At 54.3% G+C, this 20,908-nt stretch overlaps 6 protein-coding genes across 6 annotated transcripts; 2 read left to right on the plus strand and 4 right to left on the minus strand.

Moving 5' to 3' along the window:
- Positions 1-663: 663 nt before the first annotated feature.
- C8A04DRAFT_34858 (glycoside hydrolase) lies at positions 664-1,495 on the minus strand (the record flags this gene model as incomplete). The annotated part of the gene is made up of 3 exons (XM_062782968.1): positions 664-950; positions 1,020-1,376; positions 1,438-1,495. The coding sequence occupies 3 exons, from the start codon at positions 1,493-1,495 to the stop codon at positions 664-666; spliced, it is 702 nt and encodes a 233-aa protein (XP_062640039.1).
- A 4,678-nt stretch (positions 1,496-6,173) lies between these two features.
- C8A04DRAFT_9676 (uncharacterized protein) lies at positions 6,174-10,936 on the minus strand (the record flags this gene model as incomplete). The annotated part of the gene is made up of 5 exons (XM_062785575.1): positions 6,174-6,861; positions 6,921-7,541; positions 7,618-7,971; positions 8,026-10,656; positions 10,755-10,936. 5 exons carry the CDS (start codon positions 10,934-10,936, stop codon positions 6,174-6,176), a joined length of 4,476 nt encoding a protein of 1,491 aa, XP_062640040.1.
- Positions 10,937-12,571: 1,635 nt separating this feature from the next.
- On the minus strand, positions 12,572-14,086 carry C8A04DRAFT_9631 (glutathionylspermidine synthase; the record flags this gene model as incomplete). The annotated part of the gene is made up of 2 exons (XM_062785553.1): positions 12,572-13,456; positions 13,538-14,086. The coding sequence occupies 2 exons, from the start codon at positions 14,084-14,086 to the stop codon at positions 12,572-12,574; spliced, it is 1,434 nt and encodes a 477-aa protein (XP_062640041.1).
- Positions 14,087-15,246: 1,160 nt separating this feature from the next.
- Positions 15,247-15,687, plus strand: C8A04DRAFT_25597 (uncharacterized protein; the record flags this gene model as incomplete). Its single annotated transcript, XM_062779621.1, has 1 exon — positions 15,247-15,687. The coding sequence occupies one exon, from the start codon at positions 15,247-15,249 to the stop codon at positions 15,685-15,687; it is 441 nt and encodes a 146-aa protein (XP_062640042.1).
- Positions 15,688-16,085: 398 nt separating this feature from the next.
- On the minus strand, positions 16,086-16,965 carry C8A04DRAFT_9710 (necrosis inducing protein-domain-containing protein; the record flags this gene model as incomplete). Its single annotated transcript, XM_062785591.1, has 2 exons — positions 16,086-16,355; positions 16,417-16,965. The coding sequence occupies 2 exons, from the start codon at positions 16,963-16,965 to the stop codon at positions 16,086-16,088; spliced, it is 819 nt and encodes a 272-aa protein (XP_062640043.1).
- A 1,916-nt stretch (positions 16,966-18,881) lies between these two features.
- Positions 18,882-20,465, plus strand: C8A04DRAFT_9705 (mitochondrial carrier domain-containing protein; the record flags this gene model as incomplete). Its single annotated transcript, XM_062785587.1, has 1 exon — positions 18,882-20,465. One exon carries the CDS (start codon positions 18,882-18,884, stop codon positions 20,463-20,465), a length of 1,584 nt encoding a protein of 527 aa, XP_062640044.1.
- Positions 20,466-20,908: the final 443 nt, after the last annotated feature.

Below are 20,908 nucleotides of genomic sequence, written 5' to 3' on the forward strand. Positions count from 1 at the left end.
TGTGTTTCATAGTGTAATTACAGGTGCTTTAGTAACTGAATCTCCCGTTGACGGCCGTTCAGTCCAATTTATTTTCGTCGCCAGTTTCAAACAGTCGGCAAACTTCTCCCTGTCGTCGTTCATCAGATCTGGAATCATGTCCCCCGGCTCTAGGGACATCACCCCCAGCAGTGGGAAGTCTCTCAAGTTGCTTTCGTTGTCAAAGAATAGTCTTGACAATCTCTTGACCCCCCTTTTTAAGTAGGTTCTTAGGGCTATACCGAAGGACGACGTTGATATTTTCCATAATTAAGTTCTGGTTGATCTCGTAGTGGCTACTTGGGCGGCACCGTCCACTCAAACATGCAGATGGGTGGAATGAACATGTGTTGTGTACCTATGTACATGTACCTCGCCGAGATAATTTGTATGTCATTCATGATGTTATGATTTGGAAACAATAACTGAACTAGTAGAGGGGCCGGTCCTCATAGCGCAAAGATCACAAGCAAACCAGATGGGAGAGCGTCATGAACGGTTTATGTCTTGTCTTGAAAGTATATACATCTGAACAGCGCATAACAGCGCAGCCTGCCCTAACTCAGGACCCAAAACTTCCGTCACTCCGACGGACTAAGCTACAACATCCCTTTCATCCTCCCTTCCACACCTCTCCACAACCCTCTAGCAGCTAACGACGGCCGGACCAGGGTTAATGTACTCCGTGGGCACGGGGTAATAAAGCTGGAACAGAATACCGGGGTCCTGGGCGGAGTACGCGCCGGGGAAAGAGACCGCCGAGGAGGTGTCGAGGGTGCCCGAGCCGCCAGAGATGGAAAGCTGCGCGCAGGCGAGATAGAACTGAGCCCCGCCGACTTGGCTGGCGCTGTGCAGCGCGATGTGCTCGACGCGCAGGAGGTAGTCGCCGTCGGCGACGCAGGAGGGGATGGTCACTGTTACTTCGGCGGCGCCTGGGGGTGTGTTAGTATTTTTCTTCTTGTTCCTTTTTTTCGTTGCGGGAAAAAGGGAAGAGAACGTACCAGAGCTAGGCCAGGTGATAGTATCCGTACCCAAGCCGGACGGGCCATCCTGGTAAATCTTGAACCACACATCACCGCTGCCGTCAAAGGTAGCAGCCGTCTGGCCCTCGGGAACCTTGGCGAGGTAGAACTGGAGCGGGCCGGGGTGCTGGATATCCGGGTCGACAGTGAAGGTGAAGTCGGAGCCGGCCTTGACGGCGACGGTGTCGGCGGCGGCGGCGAAGGACGACTGGTAGCACCGGATGAGGTCGCTGCTGACGTCCTGCACGGGGCCGTGGGAGTTGTAGTTGTCGGTCTTGCGGACGGTGGTCCAGTCGGCTGAGAGGGTGCCTTCGTAGTCGCTCTTGGGGAAGTTGTCTGGGGAGTATGTGTTAGACAAGACTGATGAGGCTCATCGAGAAGGACAGGAAAGACGTACAGTGAGCCTGGGCGCCGGTGGCAGCCAGCAGGGCAAGGGAGGAAGTGGTGAACTTCATGTTGACTGTGTGTAAGAAGGCGGGTGTTCTTGGCGTTGATGACAGTTGGGATGATCAGCAAGACAAAAGATGATCCCCAGGACAGGGCAGAGACAACGAGGCTCTTTATACTCGGTGATCTCCCGCCCCCTGTCCCCCATGGCCCATGGGACCCCGGCGTGGAGAAGCATCAACCCTGGGCTTCCATTCTTCTGGCGCTTCTTCTTCCGTCTCTCCGAGAGTCCGAGATGCCTGCTCCTCGGCTCCCCGGCACACTCCCCCCTACACTACAGGCCCCCCTGACGGACATCAACAACACAAGAAAGCGCGTGACAACTGCACGCAATAGTGTGTGTTCGTCATCAGTGGAAGGAAATATCTCCTCCGGGCACTTATTACCGAGCCTGGGCAGGGAATGGGGGGGCAGCATGCCGTTACATGTTCTGCATGGTGGACGCCAGAGGGGAGAAAGTAGCGAGGAAAATAAATTAAAAACCCAACATCAGGAGTTCAGGTAGCCTGCAGCCCCACACGCGAGGACAACAGGATTGTCCATAACCCGGTTTTCGTCAACCCCTGCCAAGCCCAACGAGAGAAAGAAACGCCGGGATCGATCCCAACGGAATGCGAGGAGGGCAGGAGGTCTGTTCGGAATCTCCTCTTACGAGCAGCGCTTGTCTGGATTGGCTCGGCACAGCTCACGGCGGTAATACACGCCGTGACGGTGACATTGCGGCTTTGCTTTCCGGGCGTTTTCATGGGCCATGGGGGAGAAGGACTTCATAGTGTAGTTGGTGTGTGCAAGCAAAAGAAGAATTTCGATGCCCAGGTTGCCCAACCTGCGGCCTTCCCGGGCCGTGTTAGCTGCTCGTCAGGTCTCCCACTTCCCTGCTAGCAGCTCTCCTCGCCAACCGAATTCCCGGGGTTTGCCAAGCCGGCCAAGCGAGCCAAGCTGTTTCGCGGGCTTTTGTCTTGTGGGTTATTTCCAGGGATAAGTTCGCTGCGCGTTGGACGGAAATACCACAGACATCGCTCGCGCGACCTTGCTTTCCCTTGCTGCTTTGCCTTTGACGTTGCGTTGTTGGTGGGCTCCCGGGGTTCGCGGGGCTGCCGTTCGGTACTCGTTCTTCCATGGTCCCCGTTCCGGCTAATACGCCGTTGCTACCTTGCCGATCTGCTCCCGTCTTGGCTGAGATGTGGGGAAAACTGGGCGCCTGGTCGGTCTTGGCTTTGGAACGACGGAGGGGCGTCAGAAGTTCAGAACGTCAAGGCTCGAAAAGGGTGGTGATGGTTCTGAAAAGGGGAGGTTTGGCGAGAGAGAGGATGATGCGGAGGCGTCACGCTCGCGGAATTTCTGTCTTGTGATGGTGGGGTTGGGAAAGAAAAGGGGGGATTTGAGCAAGGCTCGCCAGAAATCGAGAGAATCACGTCAAGTTGTCTGGGTTCAAGCGAGGGTGTTTGTCGCCGAGAGTGAGCGTCGCTTCTGGAGATAGCAAGGCCATGTTTGAGATCGGGCCGCCAGAGCCGGGAAGCGCGGCGGTTTTGTTGCAGAAAGCTGAGCAAGTTCTTTTCTCTATTTTTGTCCTTGAAACCCGGATAAATAAATGAATGAGCATGTTTTGTTGTCACTACCACAAGAGCAAAGCCGGGTGGCCGAAGATGGGTTGAGCTGACGTCTCGTTTCCGCTTGACCGGCAACCGAGAAGCCAAGAAGAGGGATGTCACCATTAATACCGGACTTGCTGATCTCTGCACATCGACCAATGCGGGCAACTCTCCTGTACATACATATAAACGCCGTGAGAGGCTGCAACTGCAGATTTGACCTATGTCTGCCTCTAATTATGTACTGTGTTGCTTATTCCCGATTTAGGCGCACGAATGAACTTGGGAGCTGGCCTGACTCTTGGGTCTCTTCCATCAAACATTAGAGTTTTCCCTATCCGATTCAGATACGCAGAGCAGGCCCATAACCTTTTGTATCAGAGACAAGTCTACATAATTAATACAATTAACATTGACGTCTTGTTCATTGCTACGATAACCGCAAGAGCGTGGTGAAAAGGAAAGAGGGCGTCTGGCTGGACTCGTTACTGAATCCTTAACTTCGCACAGATGAGCAGTGGGAGGGTATAGCTGCGCTCCATATATGGACGCTTTTTGATTTGGTTAATTATAAAGTCTGCTTGACATTGTAGCAGCACGCCAAGCGTTAATGACCACAGTGGACAAGAGGAACAAGACCGGCCGAAAAAGAGCGACTGTAAAATACACACAGAAACCATCACAGCCGGTCACCCGACGTCCAAAACTGCACATTGTTCTCGAGTATCTAGCAGCATATAGCAAGCACGAATAAGGTAGGCAAGGACGGGAGACGTCTTGACAGCATCTCTTGTATGCTGGCAGTAGAAAGCGTGGGCAGCAACACACATGTCCGCCCCCACTGAACATCGTTAACGAGTGGCATAATAATTATCCCTTAGCAGTATGATTAAGGCAGTGACCAGAGAAGAGCGATTGTGGTCCACACGTTAGGTGCTCTATAAACCCGTGAACAATCGTTTAGTACACACTAATATCGCTTGTTTTGTCTAGTATTAATTACCTGTCCCTAGGCTCTTCCACGTGATCACAGCGAGAGAGAATGACAACCGATTAGAACGCGTTCCTCCAAACTAGAATCTTCTTTCTACCTAATTAACCAACAGGTCACCGGATTCACAACCATCACTGTGCCACCAATGGCTTCAACAAACATCACCCATCCGGCATTGCGGCCATCGCTCGCCTCTTCTGAAAATGGCAGTTGGTTTAATCTAGTAGTTCTTTCCTATGGTTTCCCCATTTTTCTCGTTTCCATCGCTCGATGCGAACCACGGTCGCTAACGCATCCTAGATTGAGCTGCAGTCCCCGAGCATCGAGAACATCCTCGACCGCATCTTCGAATCCCGTCTGACCCCCAACCACGGCTCAATTTTCCAGTTCTCCTGGCCCCAAGACCACATAAACAATCTCGTCTATGAGGTCGAGGGTAGGCTGCGTACCTACCGCCACCAAAAGCAGCTCGCCAGCGTCGACTTTGACCACGATTCCAGCACCTTGTACATCGACTGCCGAACCAACACTGCTTTCTGCGATGAAATCATCCTCGGTCTCCTTGATTATATCTGCAGTCAAATCGAGAACCCCGACCGCACATCTGACTCAGTACTCCAAAAGACGGTACCCCGTATGCGCCGGGGATTTCGGGTCGACATGGACTTCCCCTACCTAAGGCAGCAAGCCTATTTTGCCTTTGGCCGGGACAGGCCCTTTCTGGTTGGCGAGGTCTCGTAGGACGTGCCTCGTCAGTATATTGAGAGAAAGGTACGCCGGTACATCCAGGACTCGGAAGGCACCATCGAGGCCGTTCTCGTTCTGGATGTTCGCTACCCCGATAGGAAGAAGGCTTGGGTGAGCTTGTACACTAAGGACCGGTGGGTTCGGTACCGTGAAGTTGTTTATGACGATACAGTCGACGAACAGCCTGTGGGACAGGTTGATTTCTATCTGTCTGATCTGGCCGGCCCTGTAGGTCTGCCGCCGACCTATTGTCGCCCCTCAGTTGCTGAGATTGCGGCTGGAGTTATAAGGTTTGTTTGATTTGACCTCCTTCATTTCACCTCATCATTTAAGTATGATGGAACGGACGCCGTGCTGACTTGGCCTTTCTTTTAGGGAGCCCGTGATTCGAGACGCCCCGTTCCCGGCACCTTGTGATGAGAGTGATCATGACCCCGTTGAGATATGAGTGGAGATGCTGGCCGGAGTGTACGAGGCAAAACATGCTCAGGATGGATGTTGAGAAGCAGCGGCGCCTTGCTGGTCGGTTAGCAGAACATCTATCTACCAGGGAAGTGCCAGGAGGCCGGGTAGCATCTGGGAGAGACATATTATAGTAACTTAACCTCGTGGTGGTGGATCGGAGGCCAGATAATATCGGAAACGGAGTTTTGTAGAGATTAACATTCTGCTATAATGCATAGTTGTCCTGCAAAAAGACTCGACCGACATTACGAGATAGTAGCCAAAATAATCTCCTCCCCATTTCTTCCGCAACGGAAACAGAGTGATATCCTGACTTGTGCGTGCAAGTGTAGAGAGACCTGATGCCGTATGCTAGCTAGTGTTGGTAAGGCTTCTTATAATGCGCTGAGTAATGACGTCCCTAAATTCCAGTCTATTTCAACCTGCGCCGAGTTGGCACAGGCATTCAATTCGAGTTTTACCTTCCGTATAACCGCGATGACTCGCTGAGAACAAAAGCTAAGACTCTTGCGTCGGGCTGGCACAACGACACGGTTTACATTTTGGGCTCCGGTGATGGGCCGGTGCATGTCGGTGCAGAAAGTCCATGCCATCCATCCTTCACGTCAATGCAGTCGCTTTGTCACAGTTTGAAAAGGTTGCAAGTTTGTCAGAGTGCATTTACCTACATTCTCCCCTGATGTTACGAAACAGGTTTGCACCCCATAGATACAAATCAACCTTCTTTGCATTTACATTGATTACACGTCGGAAATATCCGTTATCCTACAACGATTTACAATCCAGAACCTCACCAACAGCCTACCAGCTTCTGCAGTTCGCATCACACTCAATCCGCTTCTTGACCCTCTCCATCCAGTTTGCCTCCAGTGATGGCGCCCTTGTTAATTACGCCCCCGAAACCCCCGGCAGCGCCGCATCAACGGTAGCCATATCAAAGGCACCACGTGACGGAGAAGGAGTAATGCGTCCAGAAGCGTTGTCATCACTCGTGGCCTCCCCGCCCACCACGGACGGCGTGATGGCCCCGGTGGGCTCGGGTGACATGACCGACGAGGACGGAAGGATTGTTGACCCAGGAGTAAATTGGCCGCCGTTGCTGCTGCTGGACTCCTCCTCTTTCCCGTCAGCGGAAACCTCGACACTCCTGTGGTCAATATCGACCTCCAAAATCCCAAGTTCACTCAGAATATCATCAGTCGCAGACGCCTGAGCGTTCAGCACGCTCTGAACAACAGGCACCGCTTCCTGCCAGACTGACAACAGAGGACGACCCTGCGTCGCGGGATCTGTCAGGATCCATTTGCATAAGCGGCGGGGGAGTATGCTGTGGAAGCAGACTTCTTGACGCTTCTTGTCTGCTGGGACGTAGATTTTCAGGCTGTTAGGATCCTCCTGGATGTGGAGTGAGGCTGAGGGTTTTGATACGCGCAGGTCGGTTTCGTCTTGGGTTAGGAGAAGGTCGGTTGTGATGGCGTCTGTCTCGAGCGTTTCCGATTTCTGGAAGAGTGTGTAGAGGTTGTAGAGGTTGGAGATACTGCCAGTGGTTCTCGGGCTGTTATACGTTACTGCAATGCTGGAGAGTTTGTGGTGTTAGCTTATGAGTGGTAAAATAGAAATAACGAGCCAACATACCGAAGCAAAGAGTGTGCATGTCTGCTAATATCGCGATGAGGCGTTGAAATTGGTCGTGCAGATTTCATGTCCGGGCAGGTGATCTCCTCGACTTTCCTAGACAAGTACTTGCGTCCCAGGGAAGCCCATCCCAACACCCGTTGCAGCCTCCGGACCTCTTCCATGTCAAAATCGAGAAAATTAGCCAGTCCCGCAAAGTCTTCACTCAAAGCCTTACGATCCCTCACTGCGAAATCTTTGATGCCTGGACAAAGCCGGACCTCGCCGCTCGGAAACCGAACCGGGAACACCGGATTCCGAATCACACGTGCCGAGACCAATACCTCGCCGCCGGCTGCTGCTAGGAGCGAGTTAAACACACGCAACGTCTCCTTGGCCTCGTCGACGGAAAGCACGAGGCCGTTCTGGCCCGTTGCCGCCGCGAGTTTATCGTAGACCAGCCGGACCGTCAGCTCCGGCACGCCCAGGACGCTGACGAAGGCGTCCCGCAAGTCGTCGCCATATATATTGTCGAGGATGAGTTTGTTGTTGATGGGAATGCTGCTGGACCATAGGCAGTCGGAAGCGGTGTGCCATTTGTTGTCGAAGCCGTAGATGAGCGCTTCGCGTGAAAATGTTTCTCTGGACGTTGGTGAGAGGTAGAGGTTAGGATGCATGTCCATGTGCTCGCCACCACTAGTTAAGCAGTGATACGTACTTGAGATTACGAGCCGGAGTTCCCTCCAACCGCATATCAAAAAGACACTTGTACAACTCCCTCGCTCTGTCCAAATCGAAATCATCGAATACCCCAAGCGAGTAATGCCTGATTTCGGCCACGATATGTTTCCAGGTGCAGTTGGGAATATCAAGAGTGCGCACGAAGAATGTATGAAGGGGGGCGAGAATGTCATCGCTGTCTGGGAATGCAGACGTATACGCTCTGGCTAGCGTGTATTTGGTGACTATTGGGATGGGTGAATTCCAGAGACAGTCTTGAGGCTCGGCCCAAGATGGACCATGTATCTCAGTTTCAGGGACAAAGATTGATGGTCGGGACGCAAATGCACTCCTGAATTGGGTGTCAGCAGTGTTTGGCTTACAATTGTGAGTTGAGAGGGCTTACCGTATTTTTTCTCTACACGACGTGCGATGTGTAGATTCATCCACTTTGGCCTGAAGGTACGCATAGACCTCAATCACACGTGCTGGGTCATCTAGATTCTCGGCAACAGGATTCGCCTCCACGATGCAATTCAAGACAGCCAGGGCAATGGGGAGCATCTTGCGGTCATATCCCAAGCCAAACGCCGAGCCCAAGCATCTCCACTCAGCGAGAGTCGCCTTGTCGATGCCCATCGGAATCTTCACCACCAACCAGGGAAAGAACTCGCCATCAAGCAAACACTCATTAACCACCCTCATCACCTCCTCATCAGGGAGAAACGTCGAGTTGAGCGGTCGAAGGTTGATACCGGGCCCCAGGCGCAGAACCGGGACCCAGCCGAGCTCTTTGAGAACGGCGCTGTCCCTGGGCTCATTATGGAGTCCGTAGCGTTTCCAAATGACACGGAGAAGACTGAGGAACATCTCAGGCCGGTGCTTGGCAACATGGATACAAGCTGGAGTCATCTCACGCTCTGGCGTGTCAGGTCCGGTTTGGCGGAACCATGTGACCTCAGCCTGAAGCCCGCAGGTATGAGTGAGCCAGCGCTCCCAGGTGTTATCATCATCGGCACCTCGTTCGGGAGGATCTTGGAAGTAGGCCGGATGTGCAAAGAGAGCTCCTTCCAGTCCGGGTGCACCAGCGCCCGCATCAGGTCCAGGTGCCGTCGCTTGTAGGAGCTGCGCTGCCCCGAAAGGGTCGTTATTTACGACAAAGATATCCGTTTTCGTTGCGTCCTCGAGTCGTTCGTGATGAGAATAAATTCGGAACCTCTCAGTGAGATCGTACATCTCCTTTGAAAGAGGCTCGGTGAGGTACAGGAAACGAAGATAGGACACACTTTCTGACAGCGTGGGGTTGGAGGTGCTGCACCTGTGGAAAACGGCTCCTCGGACAAGATCTAGCGGCGCATTCTTGACGCCCAGAACGTCAAAGAGTCGTTTCCGATCGGCGTCGGCAGTAGCCGTTGAATCCACGACCCTAATATTCAGAGCTAGACCCGGGGGGATGTCTAGATCAGTGCCTTGAACCCTAGAGTAATAGATAAAGCCAGACGCCGCTGAGGTCCAGGTACCGTTGGTCAGGGGAACCAGGTTCGACTCCATCAGCTCACGGCACAATGCGCGACGCGCCCACTGCATTGTGATGTTGACTGTTGTGTCCTCCACAAACAGTCCGTGCAATAACCTCGCCAGGCGTGATTGCCAGTCTTCGTCCTGAGTCGTTTGGATCCTCGATATTTGTGCTGCAAGATCAGACTTGACCCTCAACACGATCCCCTGCATGTCCAGATCCTGGAGTCCAAGATCGCGCAATCGGTCCAGATCCGCGCTCTCGTACCGAGGAGACAGGTAGGGCCACGGGTCAATGTCGGGAAGTAAAGGTTCACCAGACGCATCGAGATGCTCAGGTCGGAGTCTCCGGACGTTCTCGATCAGCCGGGGCGGGCCCGGGATGGCTGGGCAGAAAACTGGCGTCTGCTTAAGTTGCTTCCTGATACCCTCGACGACTCCCTTCCAGAATCCGTCCCAGGGATATAATTCACTTTCCTCGGGAAGGTACCGCATCCACTGGTACAGAAGTGTTTTCTGAGCGCACAACCGAACAATCTCCTGGACGAAGCCCTTCGCGATATGCCTGGCAAGCTCCCGGTTCCGGGCAGAGGTGGGAACAATGTCCTTTTCGTCATCCTGCATCACAAAGTCTGCGTGAACCAAGAACTTGAAACCCATCCGGTAGACGGGCAGAAACGAGAATACCCATTGGTCTTCTAGGAGGGGTACCGAGTCCGCCGTCACGGGAAAGGCCAGAACAATCTCTCCTCTGGCATAGGCCTCGGAGTCCTTTTCGAGTTGTGAGTAGATGCGGTTCTCAGCTTTGGTCAACCCTGTCACGGCAATCTTCCTGACGTGGTAATATCGAAGGTGTGTCTTTTCGTGGCCCGGTCGAGATGTGTGCTTCTTATAGATAGTTCTCGGGCCTCGGCGACTTATTAAGTGGGTCACGGTGTTCACTGGGTCAGCAGCGCTGCCTTGTTCCTGATCATAGAACTTGATCTCAATCCTCTGAAGCCTCTTCATGAACAGAAGCACTGCGTCGTGGATTTCCTCGAACTGCTGCCGGATCGCCTGGGTGCGGTTTGTTTGCTCTTCCGGCGTCTCACCCTTCTCCAAGTCTAGGGTGATTCGCGTGCACCTATCACCGAGATACGGTACATCTTCCTCCCAGATGGGCGTGATCATGCCGAGCCCGGAATCGCCCTCGCGGTGTCGAAAGTAGAATGAGAAATGGCCAGATTGGATGTGGACTTGATGCGCTGCCATGAACACCGACTTGAACCCGATGCCTTTCTCGCCGATGTACCCTCCAGCTCCAGTCTTGGAGCTTTGACCGACGCTGCAGAGTGCTCTCAGGTTCTCTTCCGTAAACCCGTCCTCATTACATTCCAGCACCAGCTGATTGGGGTACACGCTGAACGACACGAACGGCGCCTCGCCTTTTCCTTGGGCCTTGGTGTAGTCGTTGTCTTCAGCATTCTGGAGCAGCTCTAAAATGGACCGAGCATTGCTCGTGTAAAGGCTCTGGGCTAAGCTAGAATTTTCACGGTCAGAGAAGGTATGCTATTTGATGCACAACTGCCACAAGTCCGCAAGTGAGGCGAAAATCTGCCCGTAAGGACCATGACTTACTACGTCAAACCAGAAGAACCAAGCTTCTGATCCTTCCTAAGAATGGCATTTTCAACCTGCCGACGATCCATATCCGACATACGACTCAGTACTTCCTCGGGGATGGGGCGATGGTCATCGGCAATGCTCTGCACCAAGCGTTGGGCTTCCGCCCGGCTTGATGGACGATTGCTTTCCGCCATCTTTCGCGGTCTGTGAGTAGATGAAGCGCATCAATTGCCAGAGGTTGGTAACGTCAACTGCGAGGGTGAACTGATACTGGAAGGTGCAGTGGGACAAAAATTGAGGGTCGGGCCTGCCAGCCTTGTGCCTTTGTTGCTCAGGTGTTGATTAATTATTAACACTTGCCCGCCAGCTGCGCCACCCGTTTCCGAGATGCAGGGGCTGTTGTCCCAAACGCAACTCGTCACAATAGCCGCTTCCCCCCAAGCTTAGGAGATACTTTGTCCAATCGTTAGTCTTGGACTCCCAGAATAGAGCACACTCCGCATAATTTTACCGCCTCGCGCAGGTGCAGACCAACAAGGTTTGAAATCGGCAAGATCCTATCTAAATGGGGTAAGTTTCCGAACCAACATGAGAGACCAAGGGTTCAATCTTTAATAGCACTCACAGAGTCACAAAGCCCAAATTTTGGCGAGAGTGCAAAGGTTTCATAAAATAACCTCCTTACGACGGGGCCGCCTACTTCCTGGACTAACCAGCTCGCTCCCCTGATCTCACAATCCAATTCACAATACGTTTCGCAATGCAGTTTGCGATGTAACTGGGTATCTACCTACACAATTACTTTACTTCTCGATTCTAAAATTTTGCTAGTGCCGCTTTTCAACGGCGGCAGAACTGAAATCAATTTTTTTTAGACGAGAAGCAGCATTCGAGCGCCCATTTTCTCTCCTCGTACATAAACATATTATTGACCCGGCTCATTCGCTGAACTGCGCGGCTGGACGCTGACATCGGAGTTGTCTGTATATTTTCATCACATCTGGCACCCGGGAGACCCATTTCGACCGCCATTGGGACAACGGTGAGTACCGGATACTTTCAACCATTATCACTTGGCACCGGCCATCACCACCTTGTCCTTGTGCGCATGCCCGGAACGGATAATAAGACGAAGTACCGAGAATTTTCCCAGCCTTAAACCAGTCTTAATCATGGATGATTCGTCGTGGTCTCCCAGTACACATCGTAATTACGAGAGCTCCAGATTCACGGGAATATATAACTATGGGCAAAGAAATAGGTGCTTTCGGAGATTATGGTGTTCTTGCTCCTCATAGTTGCCTGATTCGTGTCGGAGACAATGTCGGTGCTGGCGGTAACTGCCCCTACCCGTGGGCAGAACCCAAACACAACCCATAACCCATTTGGGTACCCATTTATTTGGGTTTGGGTTCATATGGGTAAGGTCCAGAGATACCTAGAAACATGGGTAAGGGTCGGGTTCCATTCTACGGGTTTAGCTCAAAACAGACAGAAATTTAGGTACTGATCATAAATGTAATCACCACCCCCGGATTAACGCTGCCTTGGTGAGATCATCCACAATACACAGAGACTTGTAAATTTGAATAGTTGGATGGGTTTTAAGTTTTACAGAGAGTAACCATCCAGGTAACCATCCAGCCAAATCAACGCGCAATATTATTAATGGGTTCCCAGCCATATCTCCTACCCATAACCCATATGATTTGGGTATTACCCAGCCAACTCACCATTCCTTAAGCCCAGCAGCGTTTCAAATTCCCACCAATCTCAATCACCTTGACAGACATAGTCTACACATGTGACCACAACGTAGACCATCCCCGCTACACCCCCCTCGTAAGCCTCCCAATATAACTCAACACCTCCCCCTCCCGCTTCGTCACATTCACACACCGCTCCACCGTCAACACCGCCTCAATCTCCTCCTTACTCGGCACCTCCTTCCGCTCATAATTCACCTCCCCGTCCTCGATCGAATGCGGAATGAAATTGGACCCATTCGTCGTGATGGGCGTCTTGTCCTCGCGGATGCCTAAGCCTGCGACCTCGCCGTCGACCATCCAGAGCCCAAGGACGGGGTAGTGGGGTGTGTTGGTGCGGGGGTCAAGGAATTCGGGGAGGAGCGCGAGTTCTTGGATGATGTAGCCTTCTTTGCCGTAGAGACCGGTGGTGGAGTCTTGGAGGATTTTGCCGTCGGCGTGGAGGGTGACGTCGGCGCCTTCGCGGGCGAAGATGGGTTTGCGGGCGTATCTTGTTAGTCCTCCTGCTAGCTTATTCTTGGTTTCGTCGTCCTCAAAATACGTCGGCAACAACCACTTCCCCCGCGGGTCATCCTTAAACAGCTCCCAGAGAATCGCAAACAACCCCTTATTACTCCACAACATCTTGTACGGCGGCTCGATCCAAACAGTCCCCGTGCCATCCTCACGCGCCATATCGAGGAAACAGTCCCTCGCAAACTCCTCCTCCATCATAAACTCCCACGGGTACAACTTGAAGATGACGTCGATGTGGTCACCATCCAAGTCGTAGAACCGCCCGTCCTCCTCCGACCGCGCAATCTCGTCCATAAAAATCGCCTTGGTCGGCCACCCGGCCTGCTGGCACGTGTCCAGCAGCAGAAGCGTGTTCATCGCGTCTTCTCCCGTCGGCTCGTCCCGGGCTATGGCGAAATGCACCGTCATTTTCTTCTTTTTGCCCTCCCCACCCTCCTGATCATCACCATCCGCACCATCTTCACCATCACCATCCCCATCCCCCCCAGAGCAAAATCCCTTCTCCCTCTCCACCTCCCTCAAATTCCTCCTCCACCCCTCAATCAACTTTTCCGCGACCTCATTCCACTGATCCCTCCCCAACCCCGTCTGCTCCAACCACAACCACTGCACACTCGCCGCCTCCACCAAACTCGTCGGCGTATCCGCATTAAACTCATAAAACCGCGGCGTCCTCAACCTCTCATCGGGATGATCCAGCCCTCCAAAACAGACATCAAACCGTCCGTACACACTGCCCCATGCCGGCTCGCGGTTCCAGGACGAGGCGATTTGTTGCAGGGCGAAGGCCGGGATGGCGAGGCGGGTGGTGATGAGGTGGGGGTGGGTCAGGAGGTAGTCGGCGGCTTCGCAGCAGAGGGTGAAGACTTCGGTGGCGGCTTGGGAGAGGAGGGAGATTTCGGTGGTGGTGAAGGAGTAGTAGCGGTTGTCGGGCCAGTAGGGGTCGGTTACGTTGTTGTCGTCTTTGTTGGTGGGTTGCGGGGGGTCGGTGGTGTAGACGAGGCCTTGGCTTTGGACGAGGCGGGTTGCGTTGGGACGGGGGGTGCAGGGGACGCGGCGCATTTTGGTGATGGTATTTTCTGTGAGTGTTTGGTGTTGTTGTTGTTACTGGGTGTGGTGAGTGGTTGAAAGTGGGTAAGTGGTAATTACGGAGGATGCAGGACGAACGGCGGCTGTCTTGTTCCCGTTGTCTTCATCGCCTTCTTGTCAGCCCTACCATGGAATGCGAGGCTTGTTACTCCCAACGGGGCCGTCTCATGTTGGCCGCCTCGGCAATGCTGTGGGCCAACGGCCAGGTCACGCCGTGGGAGTTGACGTTGAATCCTACTGTGGGATGAATCCTCTGCTGTTGTTTGGGGAACCTCTGCGAGACCGTTCTTTGACATACAGTGTATGGTGTAAAATACGGGTTAGGTCCTTGGCAGCTGACTTGTCAATCCCAAATAATTAATTTCGATCTTATGAAAGGCAAACAAATGAACACCTTTATCCTCCAAAATTTTCTCTCTTGAACCCCAAAACTCAAAGAACCCTTTGACATCCTCACGCCGCAGCGGCTGCACTGTCATCCGGCCGTTATCCCATCCAAAACCAAACGTGACCGCGCCGTCCTGCGGGAAAACCGAGGCCGGCTGCCAGCTGCGGGCCCACCAACAAAGCCAACTGGCAGAAGCCCCAAACCGCCTCGGGGTCAGCCCAATCAGGGACCCCAGCACTGCCCATTTGGAACAAAGGTCAGCCCGCCTTGGCAGCTCCGTTTGCCTTTGTTTCACTGGCCGGCCCCCAAGGCCTGTTCTGCAAGACTGCCAATGCCAATCCACTGCCAAGTGAAAGCTTGACCTTGTCTGACCGCCGTGGTGTGCCGGCCAGCAGGGTGTTGGGCAGGCAGGGATGGATGGATTGAGAAAAAGAGGGCTAAAAAGAGAGGCCGCTGCATCTTGCGGAATGTCCTGGCGAGGCGGGAGGGTGTGCAACCGCCGAGAAGGATTATTATTTGATATTAACCTTTTAGCGACCTTTGTCCCTTTTTCTTTCTTCTTCATTCACCAAAACGGCGCTTGAAGTCCGACTTCCAGCAGTGGGTCCACAATCACTTTCACAACCACACATTCACAACATCATCGATTGAACCAGACCCCAAAAATACACCACCGCCAAAAAAAAAAAAAAACAAAAAAAAAACACAACACCAAAGGAAAAAAACAGCGAAAAAGAGAGCGAAAATGAAAACCTCCATCATCCTCCCCTCCCTCCCCCTCGCAGCAGCAGCCTTCCTCGCCCGCGGCGCCATCGCCACAGGAACCCACCATCAACACTCCCACCCCCAAGCCGCCAACATCGCCGCGCGCGGAGCCGAAGACACCAGTATCAACCCCCGCGATCAAGTCCAACCCCCGGCCCCAGCGCACAACCCCCGCGCCGCAAGCCCAGACTCCAACTCCAACTCCGACTCCGACTCTGACGATGAAAACAGCCATGTAAAAGAGCGAGCAGGAACGCAAGCGAAAAAAGCCAAGTTAGTCCGAGGCGGATTTGGCAGCAGCAGTGGTGGGAGCAACACTGGGAATGGCGGACATGGTGGGGGGGTTGCGGTTGTGCCGTGGGTTTATCCGATTGGGTATACGGGGAGTTCACGGGGGGGTGGACGGGGGTCGGGGTCTTAAGATACCTACTCTTAACTTTTAAGCTATGGGGGATGTGGAAGGTTCGGGGGAGGGTTGAGAGAGGTGGAAAGGGTTGAGCAGTGGGAAGGGTTGAAGGGGGTAGGTGAAGAGGGAGTCTGGAATTTGGGTTGAGCAGGTTTGGAGTTGGGACTAGAGGGCTGTTTCTTTGCTCTTTAGACGGTGTGCGGCATTGCGAGGGCGCGAGGGTTGCGGTGGTTTACTTATCCGGGAGAATGATATCACTTTGCTTTGGGTGCTTTGGTCATCGTGGGACAGTAGACAAGGCCGACTGCTCAAGGGTATCCTCATTTCAAGCTCTCAAATATTTACAGTCCTTACTTGTCATCACCATCGTTACATTCATAAACCACTCCCTCTCTCTTTAATTCCCATCACCCCTAAGGAGTACCCGGCGAGCCGTTATCCGTGTTAACATCAAACGACACCGACCCCGGCTTGGCCGAGTTGATGTGGGAAGCAAACGTGTCGTCCTTGAACCCGATCGTGGCCTTGCCAAAGTCGTGCGCGAACAGCGCGTTGCGCAGGTCGGCCGAGGGGAAGCCGTTGTACGAGACCAGCGCGCCGCGGAACCACACGCCCTTGGCGTTCTCGATGTTGTCGTCGTCCGTGTTGCCGAAGCGGAAGCAGTGCGTGCTTGCGCCGTCTTTCTGGGGGGGGTGTTAGCTTTTATTTTAAAGTTATTCAAGGGGGAAAGAGGGAAGAACGTACGTGATACACCATCTTAGGGTGTTCCCCATCCCAGCGCACATCGGCCGCCGCCTTAATCTCAAACCCCCCATGCTGCGACGCGCCCACCCACTCGGCCTTGCCCGTCTCATCACTCACCCACACGGCAATATGCTCCCAGTCATGCGTGTGGCCAACATCAATAAAATCCGCCACGGCCACATCCTTCTCAAAGTAGTACCCATACAGATACACACACCACCCGCTGTTGCACCGCTGGCGCGAGTAGACATTGTTGTTGTCCAGGTCGGACGGGTCACGGCAGTCGGACGAGAGACCGACAAAGTTGTGCTCCAGCCCTTGCGCGATGTTGCCTTGTGCGTCGATGGCGGGGACGTTGTAGCAGCCGTCGGTGTCGAAGTCGAGGGAGGGTTGCCAGCGGAGGTCGTTGGCGGTGGCGGATTGGGGGAGGGCGGTGGGCGGGTTGACGGCGCGGGGGAGGAGGGAGAGGAGGGATAGAGGGGGTGCGGGAGGGGCCGCGAGGGCGCCGGCTGCGAGGAGCAGGAGGGCGGTTGGGGTGAGTTGGGGCATGGTGGTGGTGGTGGTAGTGGTGATGATGATGGGATGAGAGATGGGAATGGTGTTGATCGAAAGCAAGACATGGATACCGTTATTGGGAACGGCCTGTCTTATACCGCCCTTTGACCCTCATGTCAACACCACTGCGACCATCTCGGCATCAGTTCCTATTCGAGGACACCGAGCAGCTGTTCACCTCGCTGCCTTGAATAGTCGCTTGAACGTAACATGTCCAAAGTCGTCGAATGTGTAGAAATCCCCCCTCGGCGCATTATGTTGAGCCTCAGCTCGTCCATCCTCCCACCACGCGGTAGTACCCGCATGCCATCAACACCACCTCCCATTCGCCCCCTTGTCAACACATCCAGCAAAGAACAGGAAGGTGGTCTCCCCAGAGTACACCTCCAAGACTCCTCCCCCGAAAGCCTCCCCCAAATCTCCGCAAACGGCCCGCAAAAGACCTGTAGGAAAGCTTGGTTGCCTGTCCCGAGCCGAAAGAACCACTGAGGATGCGAGTTTAGCCACTCATGTCGCATTTTCCGTTGCTCTTTGGCACGTCAATTGCCGTTCTTGGGCGAGCAGTGAGGGGTTGATTGTCTTTGCCAAGAGCTTTTTGCCCCGATGCGCTCCAGTGGTCCGTCCCCAAGCCCCGAGGTCCCCCAATGCACCCCGAGACGGGACCCCCCATGCGGCCAAGTTAACCCCCTTTTTGCGGCCAAGTGCCGGCCCTGAAGCGGCCCACGATCCGAGCTTGTGACATGCAATTGGATGTTCACCTGCCGCGTTGAGGATGGTTGACAGGTGCAGGCCGTGCAGATGTGGCGGTAAAAATAGGCGTTGGCTCTTTGATGGCGCCACGCAGTACTACACTAGGTACTGTGAGCTTGTGAAGATTCCAAGTTGCATTTGGCGCGGCTCAAGCGATGTTTTGGGACACCGACGATCGTTCGGACTTGGGTCGGTTCTGGCTGTCAAGTGTTGCATTTGCAGTTTGCTCATTGCTGCGAGATCTTCCCCACATGTTTGTTGGCCTTGCGACGAAGTCCCACCTTTGTTGACTTTGAGAGTTGCAGACTTAAGAGACTGAGCATTTACAGCTTGACATTTATGAGGTAGATGTCGCTCCTTCTTTCTTGCTGCGTTTAGTTAGCCGCTCAACTGTAATTACCTGAAATTTCACCATCACATGGAAGACTGTCAGAGGGACTCACCTGCGGGGTATCAGGGACGAACTCCATTTCCAGTCGACCTACACTTGCAGAATGTTGAACCCCCAGATTCGTTATACTCGCCCGTTTGTTGTGATATCCATAATGAAGGCGACAACGTTCAAATCAGCTTTGGGTATCAAGACGCGACGGAACCCGCGTTGAACGAGCTTTCCAACCTATCATGGCCTCCAGGCTCTTGTCCTTCGAGAGCATTTACAGGCTTGAAGCAAAAGCAAGACACGTGTCGGCGGAACCTGGAGTCTCAAACCTCGTTCTGTTGAGTCTTATTCGGCTTTCCCATTGATGCCCGACTTCGACAGAGTATTTGACTGCCCTGCGACTTCCTCTCTTTCTGTTTGCGCCTTCCTCGCGTTGTCCTACTCGAGTTGCTCTGAAGTGCCAGGTTCAGGTCAGCTGTCGGCATCACCTGCCAGCCGAGTCAGCCCTCCCCTTCAGCTGCCATGCGCCCTCTGCCGATCCGTCAGCCCCACATCGGGTAGTTCCGGCGCAAATTCGCAGACAAAGATGCAGCGCACCAACACTTGCGACCCAAACCGGGGCCAAACTTACATCGCATCTCACTCATTCGAGATTCACAATCTCCAGTCGCTCACTCACTACTCCTTCACTCACTCCCTCACCCATCCCCGGCCCGTCGAGACCCTCACTGCCGATACCACCCCTCGGCGCCGGACCGACGAAAAATGTCATCTCACCATGTCCTCCCCTCCCAACCGCAGCCGAGGTGACGGACCTTCCACAGCTTCCCCTAACCCGAGTCCGTCCCCCTTCGAAGCCGAAAATGCAACCTCACAACAACACCACTCGGCATCCTTCCCGGCGCTACCCCCGGGCTTCAACCCGGGAATCCTCCCCGCCATTCCCGTCGACACGGTGTTTCCCCCAGACAAAGCCCCCACCAGTAATGCCGCAACCGGTGCTTCGGCTGCAGGTGTCCGCGCTCTGACATCCCAGGCCGTGGCCTTTTACTTCCGCGCCCCGGTCAAAGCCTTCTTCCGCACGCGGGTGGACTACCTCGCCTATGCCCGCGCGATCCAGGAGCAGGAACACGCCGCCCAGCTGTTGAGTCGCCAGGGGTCCTCTTCTGCATTATCTCTCGCATCGGCCGCTGCTTCATCTTCCACGCCCACCTCCGTATCATCATCAACCCCAACATCAACCTCCACAACCTGGCTCCGCGCCCGCCTCCGCTCCACCACCCCCGCCGTCCTGGCCTCCGCCGTCCGCCACTACGGCTGGCGCGTCGTCCCCGACCAGATTCTGCCCCCCCTCGTCGCCAACGTCGGCGTAGGCGCAGTACTGTACACCAGCTATCTCCAAATCCTCGCCCGCTTACACCCCGACAGCGGCCGAGCCACGCGTCGCGTGTACCCCCCGCCGGGCCCCGCGGATACCTTTGCGGCTGGGTTTTTGGCCGGTGCTGTGCAGAGTGTGGTGGCGGCGCCGTTGGATGCGGTGCAGGCGCGCTGGGATGGGGTTACGAGTGGTCGGGTGGTGAATGGGAATGGGGGGGCAACAGGGGCGGTGGAAAGGCCGAGGAGTATGTGGGCGTTTAGTGCGGCTAAGTTGCGGGAGATAGGGGTGCGGGGGGTGTTTTCCGGGTGGGGATTGTCGTTTCTCAAAGATAGCATGGGTAGCGGGATTTTCTTTAGTGTGTTTGAGTATGTGAAAGCGCAGGGGTACTACAACTTTGTGCGGTGGTACTACGGCTCGCTGAACGAAGACACCATTGTGCTGCTCTCTCGCAAGCGGCCGGCCGAACAATCGACCCTTAAACACAGATTCGAAGAAGCCGCCCCGCACATGCCCACCATAATCCGCCCACACTACGCCATCGAACCGGCCTTCCTCCTCCTCGCCGGCATGAGCGCCTCCCTCGCCCAACAAACCATCCTCCACCCGCTCTCCCACGTCCAATCCGAGCACTGGGAACGCCTCGAAAGCCTCGACGCCCACGCCCGCAAACTCCGCTCCGTCGGCTTCTTCTCCTCCCCATCCAACCCACGACATCAAGGGCAAAAGCAACAACACACCTGGCACATGTTCCGCGCCTACCGCGACGCGTACCGCACGACCTGGGCCGCGTGTCGCGCCGAGGCTAAGGCAGGAGGTCAGACGATGAGGCAGTGGCTGTACCGCGGGTTCTGGTGGAATACGATTAGGCAGGTGCCGAGCACGAGTGCGGGGTTAATTATTTTTGAGTTGGTGAGACGGAAGTATGGGTTTGGGGGGGAACAGGTGCGGATTAATAGGGATGGGTATGATATTTTGTTGAATTAGATGGATTGGGGTGATGGAGCCATCATCTATGAAGACAGGGTTGGATTTGGGCGTGATATCGGGGATGGATGGTGAGTGGTGGATGGTGGGTGGTAAGCGGGTGTATGAACGGGAGGACGGTCTGATATCATTAGCGTGCGTGGTTCGGCGGCTGGGCCAGGACAGGACAGGATACGATAGACTTTACCTGGGCGTTTTGGGAAAGGGGGAGGAACATGGCTTGCGAAGGCCTTCCCTTTGTTGGATCTCATCTCTGGCGCATTTAACTACGGCGGTTCCAGATTCAGCGGGCGAGCGAGCGTTTTTTTCAGCTTTAGGGATGTAAAGCGCTATGTATGACAGACAGACTTAGACGGATCTCATGAGGAGCTAGTTTTGCTTTGTATTTTACGGTGGCAGGCAACATGCAATCCCCTTTGTCTCAAGGATATATCTCAACCCTC

This window comes from Dichotomopilus funicola (assembly GCF_033296635.1).
Source record: "Dichotomopilus funicola strain CBS 141.50 unplaced genomic scaffold C8A04scaffold_7, whole genome shotgun sequence".
NCBI lineage: Eukaryota > Fungi > Ascomycota > Sordariomycetes > Sordariales > Chaetomiaceae > Dichotomopilus > Dichotomopilus funicola.